The sequence below is a fragment of the Belonocnema kinseyi genome, chromosome 3 (assembly GCF_010883055.1).
Source record: "Belonocnema kinseyi isolate 2016_QV_RU_SX_M_011 chromosome 3, B_treatae_v1, whole genome shotgun sequence".
NCBI lineage: Eukaryota > Metazoa > Arthropoda > Insecta > Hymenoptera > Cynipidae > Belonocnema > Belonocnema kinseyi.
In genome coordinates, this window is record NC_046659.1 from 98,331,574 (window position 1) to 98,354,062 (window position 22,489).

Sequence of the window (22,489 nt, forward strand, 5' to 3'; positions counted from 1 at the left end):
TAAATTTATATTCAAACATTTACAAAATTTAAGATTTTTAGACAGAAAGTCGTTTATTTCAAAGAATTTTCAGTTATGAATCTTGAAAATTGAGATTTTTAAAATTTACAATTGAAAATTATGCAGGCCTTAATTTTAACAATTGAAAATTCTATAATTTTCATGATTTACATTTTAAGTTTTTTTTTTTAATTTGGAAAATTAAAAATTCGAAACTTTAAATTTGATTTTTAAAATCATGAAAATTTCTAAATTTTTCTATGTAATTTTAAAATTAGACAGTTTTTAATTTTCAATCTTAATTTCGATAAGAAAACATTAATTATTAGTAAGACAGTTTTGCGGTCGCTTTGTTAAAAATGGTCTTTATTTTAACAATTGAAAATTCTATAATTTTCATGATTTACATTTTAAGTTTTTTTTTTAATTTGGAAAATTAAAAATTCGAAACTTTAAATTTGATTTTTAAAATCATGAAAATTTCTAAATTTTTCTATGTAATTTTAAAATTAGACAGTTTTTAATTTTCAATCTTAATTTCGATAAGAAAACATTAATTATTAGTAAGACAGTTTTGCGGTCGCTTTGTTAAAAATGGTCTTTGATTAGAATATGGATTTGGTTGTGCAAATTTCAACTACTTGTTCCAATTTCATAAACAGGAATTGGTCGCATTAGCTAGAATTGATTGCGTTTTCTAAGATTTCTAATAATTCCTTTATTTCTGGATCAAAATTAATTTATTAACATATTATTGTAACAATTTAATATTTATTCTAAACTTAAATTTGGGTTTTTCTACTATTCAATTCTCGACTAAAGTATTCTTATTTTTCAAGCGAAAGAAAAAGATGTTGGACTGGGTTGGTCCAACAATTTTTTTCATGCATACTGTCCCCAAATTGTTTCGAATACACAAAATAATTAATGCATTTTTTATTTGTCACTGGAAATCGATGATGTAAAGCAAAAAATTAAATTTAAAAGGGGATTTAATATTTTAGTAAAGATTTTGGATTCTGTGTTAATTTTTTCGTTGAAAATTGGTGTCTTATAGATTTCTTCAATTATAAGATTTTTCTTATTATAATTTTTTTACATTATCGTTTCAGACATTGAAGTCTCAATTTTTAGCTTTGTTGAAGATTTTTACCGGAAATCCTTACCCAAAATAGAAAATCATTAAATTTCAAATAAGATCGAAATCTGTTGAACCGAATTAGGTTATGAACTTATTTCTCAATTAAACTGGGTATAGATTTGAAGAATACTTAAATATGATGATCGATTTCGATCGTCTGATAAAATTAGATAAGCTTTTTATCAAATTTACTGACGGAATTTCATTCATCTAATTTTTTTAATTCAGTTTGATAGGGTTTGTATCAAATATGCTATAGAGTTTTATTTAATACTTTTTTTTAATTAAATTTTTTCTGAAAAAAGACCTTCTCCTTCGCTCCGCTGGGAAATTAAACAAAAAATAATTCACCGCCCTGACTAGTCTGAAAAGACGTTAATAATTTCAGTTATTCTCTGATGATAATACTGATTCCTTGAAAAATTTAAGTTGTAACACATGGCAAAATAATTCGAGTAATCCTGAAAAAGGATTCTTTTCTCGATTTCTCTAGTAACTAAAGGGAAAAGTACTCGATCGGCAATCAGAATTTCTGTGATTTTCTTCCCAGCGGAGCGAAGATCTTTTTTCAGAAAAGATTTAATTTAAACAAATTTTTAATTCATAGCTCCACTTAGTCTGAAGAGACGCAAAAAATTCCTGTTATTTTCTAATGGTAATACAAACTCCTTGAAAAATGTATTCAATACTATGCTGTGTCCGGAAAGAGAATCCATCAAATTTTATAATATTCTATACTTTTTTCGGTAGTGCAATTATATTATCGATAATATTTTTCTTTCTATCTAGCATATTCACACCAATAAACGCCAAATCTCCGAGAAATGCCAAGGAGAAATTATTAAATATAAGCTTTCAAGTCTAAACTGGGGAATCTCTTAAAAGTGTAGGTATGCCAGTAGGTAACCTACTCAGTACTAAACTGGGGATATTGGCCTTATTCGCACAGTTTATGTATAACATAATATATATAGATTTTAGTGCACCATTACACATTATATTATTCGCGAGCATGACACTATCAACCAAAATGGTCTGGTTAAATATGAAATAAAGAAATCTATTAATCCGATTACAGGACTCTTGTGGTGACTATATTTACTGTAATTTAGTCCTATACGGGCATTTACTGACACTTGAAAGCAGACGCACTTGTGAGACATAACACAAGTCCATTGCTCATTCAAGCATGCACTTCAGCATGTTAAGTGCTCCTACCGTCGTTTTACTAACTGTACCCATGCATGCGTATATAAGATTTTTATATCCATACATACGTGAATATTTTTTAAACAGTCTATACAGTACAAAAAATGCTTGGGACAATATTAGCCTAATTTTTTATGAGAAATTTAATGATGTCCAGTAAGCGTTATTATAGTCAGTTTCTACCCTCAGAACCTAATAATTAGCAATTATATGAACATGAAAACAATTTATATAGTATTCATAAATTCGTATTAAAAATATCTTTAAGTTTGGATGCAATGAAAGTTTGAATTGTTTATAGAAAAATTAAATTATATACGAAAATTTTTCAACAACTTTGACTTCGATGAGGGAGTGCAGGACATCATCCGATTGGATTTTTTTAGGGATTTTCTTTTTTCCAAAAAGGAACATCAATTTCTACAGGCCCACTGAAATTTTCAAACTTGGTGATGTTTGGACCACCCTAATATATATTTCTATTTCCGGAGGGAAAAAAATTTTTTGATTTGCATGGGAAAATTGTGAGTGTTGGAAACATTTAACTCATGCTCCGGGGGTTGCAGCGAAACGTGCAAAACTTTTTAGCGTTTGAAGAAATATGACCCAAAAATACCATTTTTACGTATTATTCTTAATTTTTACCAATTTCTGTTGTCCTTTTCAAACAAATAATTACTAACAGTGTATTTCAATATTTCCTCTGACTTTTAAAATAATTTTTAATTGTTAAAATAAATGTGACTTATTTAAACAATTATTTATCTCCAAAAAATAATCATATTTTATAATTGAAAAGTAATGGTCAGAAAAATCTAATTTTTTCTCAAACTGGTATTATATGCTACTTATTGTTGAATAGTTAAGAAAGCTTGAGACATTTCTTCTAATTTTTAACAAATAGCTATTTGTTTAAACAATTTTTATTTGCTCCTGCAGTTTTTTCTATAACTTAAAAAAAATGAATTAAAATAGAATACATATAATTATTTTTCTGACTGTATACTATATTTTTAACATTTTTATAATCTTTAAAATTATTATATTATAGGGAAAGTACGTTTAATAATCCAAATTATGATTCAATTTTCAACATTTTGTCTGAACAAAATTTATAAGGACGAAGTGCGATATATTTTAGGTCATTTATAATAATAAAAATAATAAAAATATTACTTTAGTTAACTTTGAACAATTAGTGCAATTTCTTTATAATAATTTGAGTAATAAAAAGCATGAGACAAGCCGATTTTGAAATGTACGAAAAAAATGTTAAATTAATATTGGGCTTTAACTTCTTGATAACGAGAAATGAGGATCAAAAACAGTACTTACTAAAAGTAGTAAAAAATTACAGAAAACAGTTTCCCGATATCAGAAAGAAAACATCGTCTTTGACAAAAAATCATGTTTTTTTATCATCCTTGTAATTAGACTGCAAATAAAATGGATTTAGATTATATTTCATTATAGCATTTGAAAGTTTAGGCAAATTATATTTGTTTAAACAATTAAAAAATGGTTAAAATATTTTTTCTATAAACTATACAGTCAGAAAACTACTTGTATGTATCCTCTTTTTGTAAAGTTATCGAAAAAAACTGCTTAAGCTAATAAAAATTGTTTAAAGAAATAGAAATTTGTTAAAAATTAAGTTAAATGTACGAACATTGTGTAATTATTTAACAAAGAAGCATAGGATACCAATTTAAGAAACAATTGGGTATTTCTGACTTAATGTTTAGAAATTTGGTAAATAAACAATAATTAATTAAGTTACACTAATTCAAATAACTAAACATTGTTTATAAAGTTATTAGAAACATTAAAATTGTCCATTAGTAATTATTTGTATGAAATAGATGACAGAAATTGCTAAAAATTAACAACAATACGTAAAAATGTAGTTTTTTCCAAAAGGCTGAGTTCAGTTTTTCGAAAATGCAAAATTTCCTCATGTTAATTAAATGGGATTTGGAAGTGCCCTGTGGCACGTGTTAATAATTGAATTTTAAAAAACAATTCCAGATTAATTTCCTCCGGTAATAGATACTTGGGGGGGGGGGGCTTGCCCCCTAGAGTGAAAAAGATTTGCAATTCATTTTTGGGTCACCTGAATACCCTAATACCCTAATACCCTAATACCCTAATAGTGAATAAATCGACATTTGCTTAGGTACCGTACATTCTTAGTTCATAGAGCACAGTTCAACGCCCTATTTAAATGCTTTATTCGGAACGGAAGACAATTTCAAGTGGAATGACTATTTAAGCGTGCAGGAATTGCGATGGAATCTGTGACTGTTGACAGTCTTGATTGTTCATTTGCTGTTAAGAAGGCGGTCTTGGTGGGTATTATCTAATTAGTCCTCTATTTTCCTCCGTGGGATGAAAGTTGAAATAATAAGAAAATTGGCCTAAGAGATGTTATTAGGAAATATACTACATATTTCGAAATGCCTTGATGGTTTAAGTCCCTTATGCAACTCAGTTTTGCAAATTATGAGGAATGAATCAAAAAAGCTGTAGGTGCAATTGGAATGAATTTCTTTGATACCATTTTATTTGTTGAAAATACTGTAACGAATATGCGAATACATCATCACAACATTGTTGTTTGAATAAAACAGTATTTGAAGCAGTCTGACTAGTGACATTACGGAATTGTGTGGACTAAAGTTGCAAGAGAAATTATGAGGCAGGTGTTTTTTGTTTTTCACGAAAAAAAATTGTTTCATTAGACTTTTCGAATAGTTAGGTGAATTATGAGAAAATCAATGGACACTATCTTTAAAGAGCTATATTTAGAGAGAAAATGAAAATAGTTTTATTTCCTTTGAGACAGCTAATAGTACAATCCGCAATTTTTCAAATCCTTTATATAAAGTCAACATTTTCTAAAATTTAACAACGTGATGTAAGTTTTTCGAAGAAACTAAAAAGTTTATTTTATCCGAAAGGATTCACTCTGGTTGAACTACTCCTTCATACAAAAAGAATTTTTTTTTTTTGATAATATGTTATAAATTTTTCAAAATACACATTCTTTTTTTTTAATATTTATATATTTATATCCCAAAGAAGTTAAAAAATCGCATTTTAACGCATTTTATTTTTTAATATGTGATATGATTATTTATGTAAATGTGCATATTTGCGTTAATCCATATTTTTTGTGTGAATACTTGAGTTTCTCCTTCTTCTTTAGACAAGAGTCGTAATTTAAGTTTGAATTTGAAAAAGCTCCTTCTATATTGCTTAAGAAAGTTATTTACAATCATATTTCTCAAGTTTTTATTCCATATTATTTAGGAAATTGTTTCATTTATAAAATAAGTAACTCATAATTATTGTATTGGTGATTTATAAATAAAATAATTTGTAAAAAGGTGGTAAACGGTATTATAAAGAACCTTTCAAGGAATAGAATGTGCTTTTTTTTAATTAAACTTGCATAAAAATTACCACTTTTGCCTAAAGCGGATGAAAAGACACAATTATGCAAATAACGAAATTTAAACAAAAAATTATAACCTTAACTATTTTTCTATTATTTGATCTTAGAATTTCTCTTGTAACAGTTGCCATAACTAAAAGACGTTTTTCGTCCATTTTATAAATGAAGTTGGAGATTAGGTAATTTTAAACTTGACTTTATTTTTTAATACAATAAGTTTAAACAATTGTAAGCACATTTTAGTTAAAATTCCGTAAAAGTTTAACGCAGTAATCATTATTTTTAAATATTCTAGAAGTGATGATTCTTGATATTATTTTCATTCAATAAAAAAAAATTTCTTATTTTCGGATTTTAGCAGTAAAATATGCCATAATAACTTTCTCGCTATTGGCTAACTTTATTACAGAGAAATTTTTTTACTTGCCTTCAGAAACTTTATATCACGAAAGAATATATAATTTTTTAAACCAAAAATTCAGCTTTTATCGCAATCCGCAACCAAATTAGAGGCGATTTGATATTTTTAACATACATATCCATTTCCTTGAACGTTGATAACTTTTTAAAATAAAGTTGTTTCGCCTTAATAGTTATTTCACGTTTACATAATATCTTTTTTCTTTTACGAAAAATTCCCATTTTGGTAGTAATTATGTATAGAATTTTCTTAGATTATTATCATTGAGATTTTAAAAATGTGTAAATACAGAGAAAAAAATTATATTTAATATAGGATTGTACTCATTATTTATTAGTTATAAAAATTGTATTGCTTTTATTTTTTCAATCAAATGGTTGAATACAATCATTATTTAGCATTTTGCGACTTTTTTGGACCAATATTCGCCTTAGAATAGAATCTAGGAGAAAACATTATAAAAAGGTCTTAATCTTAATAATTAATAGAAATATTATGAAGAGACCTTTAAAATTGTTGTCAGAATTATGTTTTTCATTCCATTTAAATATCAAGGTGGCTTGTCAATTTGTACTGCATATTACATATTTTTTAAATAAATCATTGAGTATATTAATTTATGTGGTTAACCATAAACCCGGGTGAATGAAAATTTTAATTAAAAATATATCTAAAAAGTAGAAGAGTTTTCGCTCTTACATAAATTAAATATAAGTATGAAAATAATCTGTAAAAAATAAAATACTGACCCATATTAAAACGTTGAGGGAGCAGAAAACGTGTCTGATGCATGTGTACCCTGTACGGCCCATCGCAGGTTCTTATGGGCCTTTCAAGGAGGCGATGCTGCCGGTGTTTTCTATACAATAAAATAAAACAATAATTTTTTTTAAGTTTATAAAAAATTCAAAATGATTTTTCTCTTAATAAATATGCAGATTATAGAACTATGCTAAATGTTTAGAAATAGTAACATTATAAATTAATATAATTAATTCTTACGAATGATATATAAAACAATAAATAAATGATTAAAGTTAATAACTATAAGAAATAAATAAAAATGACTCATATAATAGTTGTAAATAATCCTATTTCACCCTGAATCTGAAAACACGAATCACGATAAAAGTATAACAAGACCTGAACCATTTTTTTGGAATTCAGCTCGAGCTGAACACTTAGTAAAAAGTACATCATGCTAAAGATACCAAGACGATAAGCACTTAAAAATAAAAACATCTCAATATACAAGAAAGCGCGCACGCGTTTACTTACTAGCCTCAGGCGAGATGTAATAACAGGATGCGATTCATGTTGACACGCGTAGTTCTACACCATCTTTTTGCATCTCTATTAAAAATAAATATAATTAAAAAACAAATACTAGACACTGAACTTCACGCAGACACTTTTTTTCATTCTAATATTTCTTTCATATACACTCGATTTTGTATATCGTATTTCAAAATTAGACTGATCTTACTAAAGATCCAAAGGGAAACGAGATTTTAATGAAAAATTTTAAATGGAAATTGCAATTTGATATAGGTGATCAAATAAAGGATAAAATAGGAAATTAAGGAAGTGGTCGTTTGCAGTTTACCGAGTGTAAATGGTATAGTAAAATAATGTTGGACAACGGTAGCGAAAGAGCGTCATAGGCGCGACACGAGGATATGTTTTGAAGCGCTGAGTGCTGACTGGATGACCAGGTTGCCTTGGGCCTTGTAGGCCCCTAACGGGACATCGCACTCAGTCCCGCCTCGGTCTCACCTATACACTTTTTACAACTATCGTAGGAGACCGAAGGGCGGAGGCGGAATCAGAACTAGACAAGCTTGCCTCCCATGATATTTCGACAGTAAATTACTCACGATTAGAATTTCATTTTAGTTTGGAACAGGTCAATCCACTGAACGTATATTCTAACAGGCAGTTATCTCTCTTTCTGGTACAGCCACTTTACGTCCAAATTAAGATAAATAACAAGTTTTTATCAAAACTAGGTAACAAACACTCGTGCTGCGCGGGCGAAATTTAAAAATATATATAAAATTAGTATTAAGGTAGTTGTGCCAGAAGCAGATATATAAAAAAATAATTTTTTATGATTTTCAGAATCTAAGTATTATAACTGATGACATGTCAATTAAAAGACATTTTTTTATGAAAAATATTACAATTCACAAAAAAGAAACATTATTCTTAACTATGCTTTTCACACTTGAATTTTTGCTGACCGTCGATTGTTACCAATTTTTGAAAAATGATTGTATATTAATAAATGACGGCTTATTTTTTCTGGGAAAGCATTTTCTAAAACTCTACAGTTTTTCATTTAAAAAATAACTAAATAATCTAAAACCTATCATTATGAGTTTGAAAAATGTGTTCTTAAATAAAATTGTTCTAATGATGTCAGTCATACAAAAATTTACTTTCAAAAGTGGAAACAGTAGAGTGGTAGATAATGTTTTTCCGGGAATAGTAAGCCGTCATTTATTAAAATGCAATCATTTTTCAAAAATTGGTATGAAGCGACGAACAGAAAAATTCATTGCCAAAAACATGGTTAAAATTATTTTTTTTTTTTAATTTCAACATTTTTCAAAAAAAAATAAAAATGTTTTTCATTTGAAATGACATCGGTTATAATATTTTGATTCCTAAAATCATAGAGAAACTATTTTTTCAGATATCTGACTTTTGGCATGACAACCGCCTTAATAAAAAATTTTGTAATTCGTAGTATCTTTTCTCTACAAGAAAAAAGAGAGCGTAATTTTGATATTTAATAAAAAATTTCATCTTTACTTTAGAATCAATATATAGATATAGAAAATTTTGGGGAACTTACGTCACGACTTTGTGAAGCTCTTCACTTAGTGTGATTGCCAGAGAGATTGATCAGGAACCTGGGTCGGAGCAGTGTTGCGAAACGAAAGTGTTAGGAACCGTACTTAAATCACATAACATCTCAAAGGGAAAGGCGTCCATCACTAATGTACGTATTTTTTGCAAAAACGCAAAAACTTTCTCCTGCAGATTATCTTTTTAGTTATAAATTTTATTATTTATTTAAAAATTTAACAATTTTCCTAAAAGACGTCCTTTTTGGTTTTAAATTGAATTGTTTTGTTAAAAATGCAACCCTTTGGGTTAAAAATTAAGCTTTTTTCGAAGAACAATAACTTTTTATTTAAATTTCATATTTTGTTGCTTATAAGACAACTGAAATCCTTTTTGGACAAAAACTATTTTTTCTGAAAATTTGTGTTGTTTATTTAAAAGTTCATCATTTTTAGTAGAAATATTGCATATTTCTGAAATCCAAATACAACTTTTTCTTGAAAATTCAACTATTTCCTAAACAATTTCCTTTTTGTTTAAAATTCGTTTTTTTTTGTGTTGAAAAGTAAATAAAAACCTTTTTGAATGAAAATTAAAATTATTTTTCGGAAACTTATCTTTTTCACACAAAAATGCACTTGGTTTAATGGAATTTTTATTTTCCTTCGACATAAATGCAACTGTTTGACTGAAAATAGAATCTTTTTAAAAAGCCATACATTTTGGTAGAAAAGTCAACTATTTAGTAGAAAATTAACTTATTGTTTAAAATTCTTATTTTGGTGTTGAAGAGTGAACTGTAATATTTATTGGATACAAATTTAACCATGTTTTTAATTTATCAGTTTTCGAAGATATTTCATCTTTCTTGAAGAAAAATTCAACTGTTCGGTAAAAAAGTCAATATTTTTTTCAAAGTTTGTCTTTCTGATCTTGAAATTCACCAGCTTTACCAGAAATTACATCTTTCATAGATAAAATTCAAACTGCTCGGTTGAAAATTCAACAATTTTGTTTTGGTTTTTTTGTTGAAAATTCTGTTATTTTGTTGAAATTTCAACTATTTTGTAGATAATTAGTTTTTTAACTCAATATTTTTTCTGGATGAAAATTCACCTATTTTCTTAATTATTTTTTTTTTAATTTAAAATTCATCTATTTTAAGAAAAATTTTATCTTTCTTTGATTAAAATGCAACTGTTTGGTTGAAAATTAAACGATATTGTTAAAAGGTCATACTTTTTGGTTGAAAATTCTATTTATATTATGGTGTTGAAAAATGAACTAAGATCTTATTTGGATGAAATATTATGTTACAAAAAATTGTCTCGCTTTTTATTAAAAATTCATCTGCTTTAATGTAAATTTTATCTTTATTGGAGAAAAAATGAAACTGATTAGTTGAAAACTAGACTATTTTGTCATAAATTCATGGTTTTTTGTTAAAAAATTCGTCTTTTTGGATTAAAAATGTAGTCTTTTCGTAGAAACTTATTTTTTCTTAAGAAATTCATATTTCGACCTTCAAAAGTAAACTGAATTTTTTTTAAACAAAAAATTCAACTACTTTTTGAAAATGTATCTGCTTGAATTAAAAATAATATATATCATTAGAAACTTCATTTTTTATGAAACTGCAACTTCTTGATTAAAAACTATTATTCTTTGCTTGAGTATTCAACTATTTTGTTTGAAAGATTTGATTGACTGACTTTTATAAAAAATCTTTTTTCTTTAAGATTAATATTTCTATTTGAAAATTCATCTCTTTGGTTGAAAGTTGAACTATTTTGTTTAAAATTAATCGTTTTTTAATTTAAAATTGAACTACTGGGATAAAAGTTAAGCAATATTCTTAATTTTTTATTGAAGGCTGACGTTCTTTGTAGAAAAATCAACTGCTTTTTACAAAAGCCTATTTTTTAAATTAATTTTTTAACTAAAAATGTAACTTTTCCATTTTTCTAAGATTTATATTTTTTTAGTTGGAAATTCTCCTTTTTTTATGAATAAATAGTTTTCTTAGTATGAAATTTCATTTTTGTTGGGTAAAAATGCTTCATTTATGTGGAAAATTATTGTTTTACTGAAGACATATTTCTTGCGTGTAAATTAAATTTTACTAGAGAAGATTCGTTTTTTGCTTAAAGATTCAAAAATTTAAACTTTTATTTCTCACTTTAGTAATTTGTATTTGAAATACTGTTTCATTCCGTTTTTAATAAAGATTCTACGTCGATATTATTACAAGATTAAAATGCTGGTATTTTAATATTAATGATCAAGGAAAATAAAAAAATACTCAAGAAAAGTCAGGCAATATTGAAAATTAAGTTCGCGGACATCCTGTTTAATTCTGCTAGCAATAACTATCAACGATTTTCGGAAAATTAAAAATTACGCACAGTTACGTAATTTCAGTACGGCTCCGTACTTAAATGAGTACCACGAGAATTCTAGATAAATCTAAAAAATTCTATACCTCCTTCCTCACATTACTCCCCTCCTCATTAAGTGAGTCATGTCTACCACGAAAAGAAAATGGCATAATGGTATAATAATAATAGCAATAATAAAACCGTTTCAGTTTTTTTAAAAAATCCTCATTTTCGACGAAAAAACCTCACGCAAGGGTTACGGTTCTTCATGGTAGGAGAAGGGGAATCCTGCATACATGTACGTAATTTTTGGAAATTCGCAAATTAAACAAATAACTTGCAATAATTGTACAGAAAGGTAATGTGAAACTAACTTGAATACTTTAAATAACTGTCAAGCAGAATAAATGACAAATTCTTCAATTTTAATTTGAATTTGATTTTAAAAAATTAAGTTTTTAGGTAAACCTGATATAATATACTTGTTAGTCATTTATTTTCCTTTTTTTATATTTCTACTTTTTCATTTGCCTCCACCTGGAAATTATTTTTTATGTAGTTATTATAATTTTGTTTAAGTCATCGTTTTTTGTCGAAAATTCAACTTTTTTGTTGAAAATTGAACTAATTATGTAGAAAAATTACTTCTTGTTGAAAATTCATATTTTGATACTGAAAAGTGAAAGTTAAATATTTTTTGGATAAAAGTTTAACTATTTTTTGAAAATTTGTCTTTTTAATTGAAAAATTTATCAGTTTTGGCAGAATTTTATCTTTTACAGATATGAATATAACTGTTTAGTTGAAAATTCATCAATTTTTTTAAAAAGTTATACTTTTAGTTAAAAATAAAAAATTTTTGTTGAAAATTCGTCTCTTTGGCTTAAAAATTTAAGTATTTTCATAGAAAAGTTACTTTTTGTTTAAAAAAATTAAAATTATGTTGTTGAAAATTTTTCTTCTTTATTTAAAAATTAATTTCTTTCTAGTATAAAATTCATCTTTCTTGGATAACTCATTTTTTTGTCGAAGATTTATTTGTTTAGTTTTAAACTCACCTCTTTTATTGAAACTTCAAGTATTTTGTTGAAAACTAATTTTTTTTATTGAAAATTTAACTGTTTGAGTAAAAGTTGAACTACTTTGTTCAAAATTATTACTTTTTTCATAATGCATTTTTATCTCTCTGTGCTTTTATTACTAAAAAATATTTACTTAATGAAAATTGGCCATTTTGGTTTTGAAAATCATTTTTTTGTGAAATTTTGTTTTTTCGCTTGAAACATCGACTATAACCCTTTTTTGTTATGAATTCATCTTTTTAGGTGGAAAATTGATTTTTTTACAATTAATTCCTTTGTTTAAAATTCATAGTTTCTTCTTTGAAGCTTAATGATTTTTTTAAAAATAAAAGCGATTTCTGGTGAAACCCGTGAACATAACTTAAAAATGTTAATTGATAGAACAATTCTTTATTTTCTTGGAAATCCAAAAATACCAAATTATGGCGTAAAAAGGCAAAACATCCAGAATGACTAAAATTTTTTAATTTCCTTTGAGATATAATTTTTTCAATTAAAATTGCCAATTCTCGACGAAAAACACAGAAAAATGATCTAAAATCGTTTAAAGATTCTTAATCTTGTTGAAAATATATTTTTATATGTTTTATAAGGCCAATATAATGTGAAACGTAACATAAAGTTATAGAAAAATTGTGAATATCCTTTGAAATCTAATAATAAATTAATAAATAAATTAATGTTATTATTTCTTCGAAATTTAATGAATACGAGATTGTCGAAACATATTATTACAGCGCTTACTTTTTAGCTAGAATTCACTACAGAAAAAAATATTTGTTTTGACTTACATATGTATTTCTAAATTATTATTGTGAACTTCCTTTCAGAGGGAATCATTTTCTTCATTTATAGTAAGATTTAAATTAAAGCACGGGGATTAGGGTGCTCTCTATAGCAATTACTTGGAATTTTTAAATGCAACCCCTCAAATTTGTTCCTTTGGTCAAAAAATGCTTTTCTACTTTTTATTTCAAAAATAAATCGAGTCAAGGTCCAGTTAGGTTGTTTTAGGTCAAGCACATAGTGTTTTCTGCTTCCTATATTCATGACGTACACATTTTTTGCTAAAAAGTTCTTGTCTTCCATTGAATGAGATTCGTTCAAAAATTAAAACCAAATTCTACAAAAGAAAAAAAAATTATGTTTAATTATGATCAGGTGGGCCGGACTATTTACATTTCGAATCCCCGATTTAGTAACAAGGCTATTTGCAGGCAAATTCCGACACTATTACTTCATCGCGGTCCAGGGTAGCCTTGTTACTAAATCTATGTAATCGAAACGTTAACAGTCAAAAAGTGCTTGGGGCAGCAATTCTAATAATTATAAAACCGGAAGTTTTTAAATTGGGGTTCTGGTGTGTCCAGAGATAGAATGGAATGAGCGAATATTCACAAGAACATATGTAACAACGTATAATTCTATATTTTAAGATCATATAAACACAAAACTGTAAAATGCGATGATTAATTTTATTTTTATTAAATATTTCCAATATAACCACTTTTTTGAAATTTTTTAAATAATTTTTTTTATTATTTGGATTCAACCCAGAAACATTGATTCTAATCACATATTTTATTTTTAAATAAACAAAAATCCCTCCTCAAACAAATCTAATTTTCGTAAATCGTAATTTTAAAAGAAATGAAATTCTTTTCTTTAGTAAAATAATTATGGTCCTCACATAGTATCTTTCATTCATGATGCGTGGCTACGTTGACATACTCGAATCCACACAAAGAAATGGAGAAGTAAAAGAGTCGATGACCGACAACTTTCTAATTCATTGTCACAAATTTGTCACTTTTTTACATCTTTTGGATCGTCAAAAATTCCGTTCTAGATTTATCTGGCGGATATGTATATCAATACAGAATATAAATATATCTACACTGAGTCATGGCTAGTTTCACATAAAACTGTCATTTTCTGTAATCATATCTTATGTGGGTTAATTTAAACGCGGATATCATTAAAACTGTAAAAAAAGTGAGTTGGTCAATGAGCCATGACTTCCAGTGCACGTGACCATTTAATATCTATAATTTCCTTGGGCTATTTAAATAATGCGTGCGCGGTAAGGTAAACTAGAAATGAGATATTTTCAAAATAAATAAATGGAATTTAATATCAATAAAAAAATTAAGCTGTAAGTATTCTATTGGCGTAAAATATTTTTCGAGAGAAAAAACAAAATATAATGGATGTACTCAATCCCAATGTTAGGTAAGTTACTTTTTTCGAGTAACTAGCTAGTTACTAGATAAAGTCATTTAAAGTTATATAAAAAGTTACTGTTTCCACTTCCTTAATTTTATAAAAAAAAATCATTAATTATGAGAATATAAAAAAAATATTTCGGCAAGTGAACAAAAATGTATATTCAGGATCAAATTCAAATTAAGTAATAGACATGTCACTTAGACCAGAATAATTAAATTTTTAACAAAATACATCAATCAAACGAATATTCAACAAAAAAGTTAAATTTATCACAAAACATCGTTCAGTTGAATTTTACAGAAAAGAGATAAATTTTTAAGTATACAAATTATGAATCTTCAACCAAAACTGAATTTTTGACAAAGTAGTTTAACTTAAAGCAAAACATGACTTTTTAGCCAAAATAGATCAATTATGAACGAAGAATCAAATATTGGAAATTATGTAAATAGAAAAAGATTCTAATTTTAAAGCAAACACAGTTGAATTCAACCAAAAAAGACGAATTTTCAATAAAATAGCCGAATCCTCAACCAAATCAGATTAATTTTCTAACAAGATCATTGAATGTTCAACCAATACAAAATAAAATTTCTTTACGAAAAGAGTTAATTATGAAACAATAAAGCTGAATTTTGAACTGAGAAGCGAAAAAAAGTTTCTACTAAATTGTTGAATGTTCAAACTAAAAAGAAGAATTTTTTACCAAACAGTTGCATTTTCAAACCGAAAATACTAAATTCCATAAAAAAATACTTTCTCAAAAAGAGTTAAACTTTCTATCAAACGAGTTAAATTTGTATACCGAAAATACTAAAAACCATAAAATTTAATTTACAATCGAAGAGTTAAATTTCTAACAAAAAAGTCGATTTTCAACGAAATATTTTAATTTTCTACAAAAAGTTTTGAATTTGTTGAAAAAAATTAATTTAAATGAAAGTAGTTCCATTTTTAACAAAAAAACCCTTTTCAAAGAAAAAAGACGATTTTTTTAGAAAATGATTAAAATTTTAACAACAAAGTTCATTTTTACACAAATAGTTGCCTTTTTCGCCAAAAATAGGCATTTGAAACAAAATTTTTTAATTTGTAATAAAAAAGATCAATTTTCAACCAAAATTATAAATCTTTAACCGAATAACTGAATTTTTAATTAAGTAGTTTAACTTTCAACCAAGTAGTTCAACTTTTAATCTGAGTAGATGAATTTGCAAACCAAAAACAACTATTTTTAAAAAAATCGTTGAATTTTGAACAAAAATTTTAGTTTGTTTGCAACTACCTATAGTGGAACTTTCTAATAACATAATTTCATTTTAAAACCGAAAATATAAATTTTCAAACAAAATTTTCGTTTTTCTGCAACTAACTAGTTAAACATTCTACTAAAAGAATTAAATTTTTTAAAAAATTCATGAATTTTTAACCAAAATGATTAATAGTTAGAATATAATTATTTATTAATTTAATTAATGTACTAATTTCGAAGGCCTGGCGGCGCCAGACTGCTTTTATGTAGCCCGAAAAAAATGTCTACGCAGTATTAAGAATTTAATTTGAAGACGGTACGGACTTTATGTTAGGAATATGTATATTATAAAAATATATTCAACATAATAGATCATAAATTAAATTATTATTCGGTATTTCCTGACTATAGGGACGCGTGCTTGAGGGATTTCCTCAAATTATGAATGGATGTTATATTGATTGAATTAATTTCAGATCAAACATATAATTTATGCTCAAGTCACAGAATAATTTGCCACTCAAGACTATTCGACACTAGAAAAAATTGAGACACATATATTTTTATTGCTTAAGATCTCCTCTTTCCGGCGTTGCCAATGAAATTCCACAAAAAATTTTCTTTTTATCCCAAAATGCAGTTTAAACAAAAAAAAAAACGTGATTTTTCGTGCCTATTTTTTTTTGTTAACCATTTTCCAAAGCTTTTCGAGTCTGTAATTAACCTGGAATCTCACTAACCGGTGGAATAAATGTCTAAACTTTGAGAATCCATGGTTTAAAGATCGATTTTTCGTTTTAGTATTTACAAAATGGCGTCTTAATGGCAATAAAGGTTACGGAGTCGTTGGAAATTTTTTATTGAAAAACTATGCGCTTTTCGGAAAATTTGTCAAGAATAAAAAGTTCTTGTAATCAGCCGAGAAATACGCCTGAATTTTTTCGGTTCGTTTTGAGCAAAATTTTGAATTTTGCAAAAATTGTTCATATGCAAAATCCAAAATTTTGCTCAAAACGCTTCGAAAAAATTCAGGCGTATTCCTTTGCCGATTACAAGAACTTTTTATTTTTGATGATTTTTCCTAAAAGCGCATCGTTTATTGTAAAAAAATTCATGAATGTTTTCACAAAAATTTTGCCATTAAGACGCCATTTTGAAAATACTAAAACGAAAAATCGATCTTTAAACCATGGATTCTCAAGGTTTAGACATTTATTCCACCGGTTAGTGAGATTCAAAGTTAATTACAGACTCGAAAAGCTTTGGAAAATGGTTCACAAAAAAAATAGGCACGAAAAATCACGTTTTTTTTTGTTTAAACTGCATTTTGGGATAATAAGAAAATTTTTTGAGGAATTTCATTGGCACCGTCGGAAAGAGGAGATCTTAAGCAATAAAAATAGATGTGTCTCAATTTTTTCTAGTGTACAATCTTCTAGTGTACAATCTCACTTTCTATCTCAAGAATTTTGCGAAAATATTTATAAATCCTTCAAAACTTTTTTTCCAACAATACAGTTTTATAGTGTCATTAAAAAGTTAAGAACGGCAAAAATAAACAGTTTGAACAATTTTTACATGAAACTGTTTCCTTTGACGTGTGCATTTTTAAAATAATCTTGTGTCGTTTTGAAAAAGTGTTAATTTTTGTTTTTAAAACAAACAAAAAATCTCTTTTCTCATCAATTCTTGAGCACAAGTGTAGAATCCCATGTAATTTAATCTTTACATCAGGATAAATCTAAAAAATCAAGAAGAGAAAAATTGGAATTTTGAATACATTGACTTTGAATCAGAAAAAATATCAATAGCTGTATAACATTAAAAAATATCACACCGTTAACAAAAATTTGCACTATTTTTAATAATCTGCATTTTCAATTTTTTAAATTCAAAAAGTTATAACCTGGTAAAAAATGTTTGGGCAAGTCTTCAATATCAAGTGTCCGAGTTTCAGTCTCAGATACTTGCGATTAGAAAACGTTGGCAAACTTTTAGTGTAAGTGTTTTATCAGTAAGTTTCTAGGAATGTTGTCATAATTTTCACAATTTTTCTGGTAACTTCATAGAAATTTTCGATAATTTTTAAGATATTTTTTGTAAGTTTTAGGTAACTTAAAAAAATTAAATCTCCTATGTTAGAAAACAAGTTTCAAGTTTATTCTATAAATTTCCACGGTAAGTCAAAGTTGCTATTAAAGTACCACCAGAATAATGTTTTTTTAGTATTTCACTACTACAAATAAAATAACTTTTCAGTAACTTAGTTACTTGTAACAAGTTACTACCCAACTCTACTTAATTTAACATTAATTTATCCTACTGAGTAAAATAAATTAAATTTGTTTTTTACATACCTTAAAACTGAATCCAAGCCCTGAGATTGTCAAGATTGCAATTAATAAATAACTAACGTACTGGCTGCACATGTTTCCTTTTGTTATCGAATACTTAGTTTGCACTTTTGTATTTACTTTTGATAAATTCTCACAAACTGACTTCTGATAACAAAAGTTCTTGTAGCACATTTCAGGAAAATTTTCAGCATAATTTCTCTTTCAGTTAAAACAATAAATAATGCTTTTCAAGTAATATAAGACTATATAAATGAATGTGTTTTACCACTGTAAATTAACAATAAACTGACATAAACAAGGGCCAGAGAAATTATCAAAATTATAACATAAAAAATATCAATTAGCATTATATTATAATAAGGAAATTTTTAAACCAAAAAAGGTTTCCATTTTCAAAACATTTTTTAAAATTGTCTATGTCGAGCTTTACGCACTGAGTGCAAGAACATTCTGCTTATCGCCACGTTTCGCGATAATATGACTATTTCACTTTGTGCAGTGTAGTGTTGGCCTCCTTATCAATAATGAATAATATTGGTTTCTCTTATCAGTTAGCACTTCTTACTTAAAAACTTTTCAGTGTAGCCGTGCCATTTACATACAATTTTCACAAACAAAAAAGCAGCTATTTTTTTTAAGCTGTATTTATTTATTATTTCTCTTATCTATTACTCGGATTATAAAATAATTGTTCTTATCGCTTTATTAAATATTTGTATCAGAAAAAATACAATAGTTCTCTCGCGTGCTACCATTTACATCTCTTACGTAATTTTCAGTCATTACTTATTATTTTTTTTTAATTAACCTTTTTTAATCACTGTTTTTCAACTTGATTCTGGATTGAAGTGCTCGTCATTCCTATTGTGCGTAAATTATTTTGTGAAGAGTGTACCATTTGAAAGAACTCAATGACCGATTCGCACAAAAGGAAGGGCGTCGACCATTGTGCACGAACCTGAAGTTATGAAATTAATAAGCGAGTAAAAAGGATTTCATTGAAGTCTGACTCTTTGTCGTCAAGATCATACAGCATTTTCAGACAGTAGTTATAAAATAACAAGGTAATTTTATTATCTTCTGATATGAAAATCATGGCATTAATTCAATTATCAAAATCGAGATTAATTTTTATAGATTAGTATAGTTGTATAGTTAAAAAAAATTTTTATAGTTCTTTTTATATAGTTTTCTTTTATTTATATAGTTTGATCACACGTGGATAATATGAATGTAAATAATAAATTTTTAAATGCTTGAAGAAAATGAAAATTACTGATTTTATTTTTAAAATGATCCATCTCATTTGATTCCACTCTTTTCTCTATTCCCCTCTTGACACTTTTATTTGGAAAATTCCGCATTTTCCACGGTTTTCTAGAACCTTTTACTTTTCCTCGTTATTTTACTTAAATGCGAAATGAATTAATAGAACTCAATATCAAAATCCAACCATTTCTTCTTCGAATTCAATAATTCGTAGATTTAAATATTTGATTGAAAATATGTTTATTTTGTTGTTGTTAAAAATTGATCGTTTTTAGCCAAAAACTCAAAAGTTCATTTAAAAATGTATGTATTTTCTTGTAACATTATATATTTATTTAAGAAAATTAATTATTATGTTTTTGTTAAAAATTGATCGTTTTTAGCCGAAAACTCAAAAGTTCGTTTAAAAATGTATGTATTTTCTTGTAACATCACATTTTTATATAAGAAAATTAATCTTTTTGATAGAAAGTTCAACTACTTGGTTAAAAGTTGATCTAATTTTTTAAAAACTCATTTTATTAGTTAAAGATCCATCTCTTTGGTTCAATATTTAACTATTTTGTTGACAATTCATCTTCCTTAATGGAAATCTATTTTTTAACTGCAAATTTGGGAATTTCATTTTTTGGTGAAAAATTAATCTTCTTCATTAAAAAATTTTAACCACTTGGTTTAAAATGGAATTATTTTGTTACAAATTCGTTTTTTATAAGGAATACATTTTTCCACTGCAAATTTAACAATTATATTTGTTTTTGGTTCAGAAATAATTTTTTTATAGAATAGTTCAAAAACACTATTATTTCGTTGAAAATTCTTTTATTTCTTTGAAAATTCGTTGTTTTTTTAACCGAAAATTTAAATATTCTCCGTTTAGTTCAAATTCATCGTTTTTAGTGGCGAATTCAAAAATTTAATTTTTTATGAGGAATTCATATTTTTTATTAAAGATTCAAATACTTGCTTCACAATTGAAGTTGGTTATGCAACATACATTTTACGGGTTCAAGATTTAGCTATTTTGTTGAAAATTTTTTTTTTAAATATATGTATTTTGTTAAGCGTTAATCTTTTTTTGGCAGAAAATTAATCTTCTTTATTGAAAATTTAGCTACTTGGTTGAAAGTTGAACTTTGAGTAAAAAATGCATTTCATTTGTTTAGGATTCATCTCTTCAGTTAAAAACTCAACTATTTAAATTTCAAGCAAATTCGCTTGAAATCGGTTCATCATGAAAATAAATGAATTTTTTAACTGCAAATTTAACTATTTAATTTTTGTTTAAATAATGACCTTTGTTAGTGTAAAATTCAACTAGTTGTCTAAAAATTTACTTTTTTGGGAGAAATTGAATCTTTTTTTGTTAATAATCGCCAATTTAACTATTTGGATTGTAATTGAAGCTCTACGATTGATAATTAATTTTTATTTTAATTTGACCATTTTGTTTAATGTTCAAGCATTTGGTAATATATCAAATTATTTTGTTAAATATTTAATTATTCCAATGGAAAAAAATTTGGGATGAAAATCTACATTTTTTCGGCAGAAAAGTTCTTATATAGTTCAAAATTCGTGTCCTTTCCTGGAAATTTCAACAATTTGGTTTCAAATGCAATAGTTTAGGCTAAACTAAATTTGTTTCTTTCTTGAAAAAATAACTATTTAGTTGACTAATAATCTTTCTTGTTTGAAAAGTCATCCCTTCTGGCTTAAAGTCTACTGTTTTCTAAAACCTTCGACTTTTCAGCTTGAAACCTCAACTCCTTTGATGAAATTTAATTATTTTGGGTAGTTAATTAGGCTTTTTTGTTAAAAATTCAACTATTTTGTTCAAAATGTAACGTAGAAGGGTAGAGGTGAACCAAAATTTAATAATAGCGTGACGCAATTTTTGAAGGGTACCTATACATATTTTTGCGACCTGTACCGTGCAGTATATTTTGTAATTTTAGCAAGGTTTGTGATTTAAAAAATAATGTTTTAATTGTTTACATAGTTCAGTTAATATTACCGGGGATTTATAATATAAAAACAACTTGTGTAAAACGAGTTAAAAAGGTCAACCTCTCTTAACCCTTCAGCGCCCCTGGCTGCCATGTGGAATCGCTGCGAACGTAGACGCATAATTATTTCTATCGCTCATGAAGTACGCCCATTGATTCCATATGGCATCATAGTGTAGTTCTGAAGCAGCTGGAGGCATCTTGCCAAAGCCTGGCACCTACTGTATCGATACCCAAGTCATTATTATGCTTGAGTTTCACGAAAATTTTGAGACAAAAAAAACCTTGGGCGCTAATGGGTTAATTCTTTTCCACGACCTTTTGCTGAAAGCATTTATGAATGGATCATTTCCTTCGTCGATTAATAGACTTAGCAATTAACATGAATTTACTAGTGATCTAGACATTTCGAAAATATTAAGTATTGCTTTGAAAGCTAAATAGAAAATTATTCTAGAAAATTTAGTGCCTCAATTTTAGAAGAAATAAAGATTCGATACCTACTCTTGATATTAGAATGTATAACTTCATCCTACTTCAAGTCATTATTCGAAATTGCATTATTCACTCTATTCTGCATAACAGTTCCAATGGTAACTGTAACCTACCATTCGATAATTATTTTTCCTTGTGTAAAAATAAAAAATGACTTGGAGTCTATTTTAATAATACAATGAACTGTAATTTTCTATTAAAATGAAATTGGCATTACTGTTGCGAATATTCACCTTTCGTATAATTGTGGGTCCGGATGCAATAAGGGCACATAAAATTTTTTCGTGCGAAAACGAAGTCCCCTGGAGGCTTTAGAAAAAATTTTCGAATTTTAATT

General features: G+C 26.7%; 1 protein-coding gene across 7 annotated transcripts in view; it reads right to left on the bottom strand.

The window, feature by feature from the left end:
• The window catches only part of LOC117168923 (tetraspanin-9), a 49,849-nt gene that overhangs the window by 15,538 nt on the left and 11,822 nt on the right, over positions 1-22,489 (bottom strand). Inside the window, exons 1-4 of one of the 7 annotated variants that reach the window (XM_033354884.1) lie at positions 18,380-18,607; positions 9,089-9,146; positions 7,507-7,581; positions 6,978-7,087 (exon numbers count right to left, since the gene is read on the bottom strand). In XM_033354884.1, the coding sequence (XP_033210775.1) occupies positions 6,978-7,040 (63 nt within the window). In that variant the 5' untranslated portion in view covers positions 7,041-7,087; positions 7,507-7,581; positions 9,089-9,146; positions 18,380-18,607. Of the gene's footprint in view, positions 1-6,977; positions 7,088-7,506; positions 7,582-7,834; positions 8,002-8,105; positions 8,193-9,088; positions 9,147-18,379; positions 18,608-22,489 lie in introns of those variants that run through there. The other 6 variants (XM_033354885.1, XM_033354886.1, XM_033354887.1 and 3 more) reach the window with 6 other exon arrangements.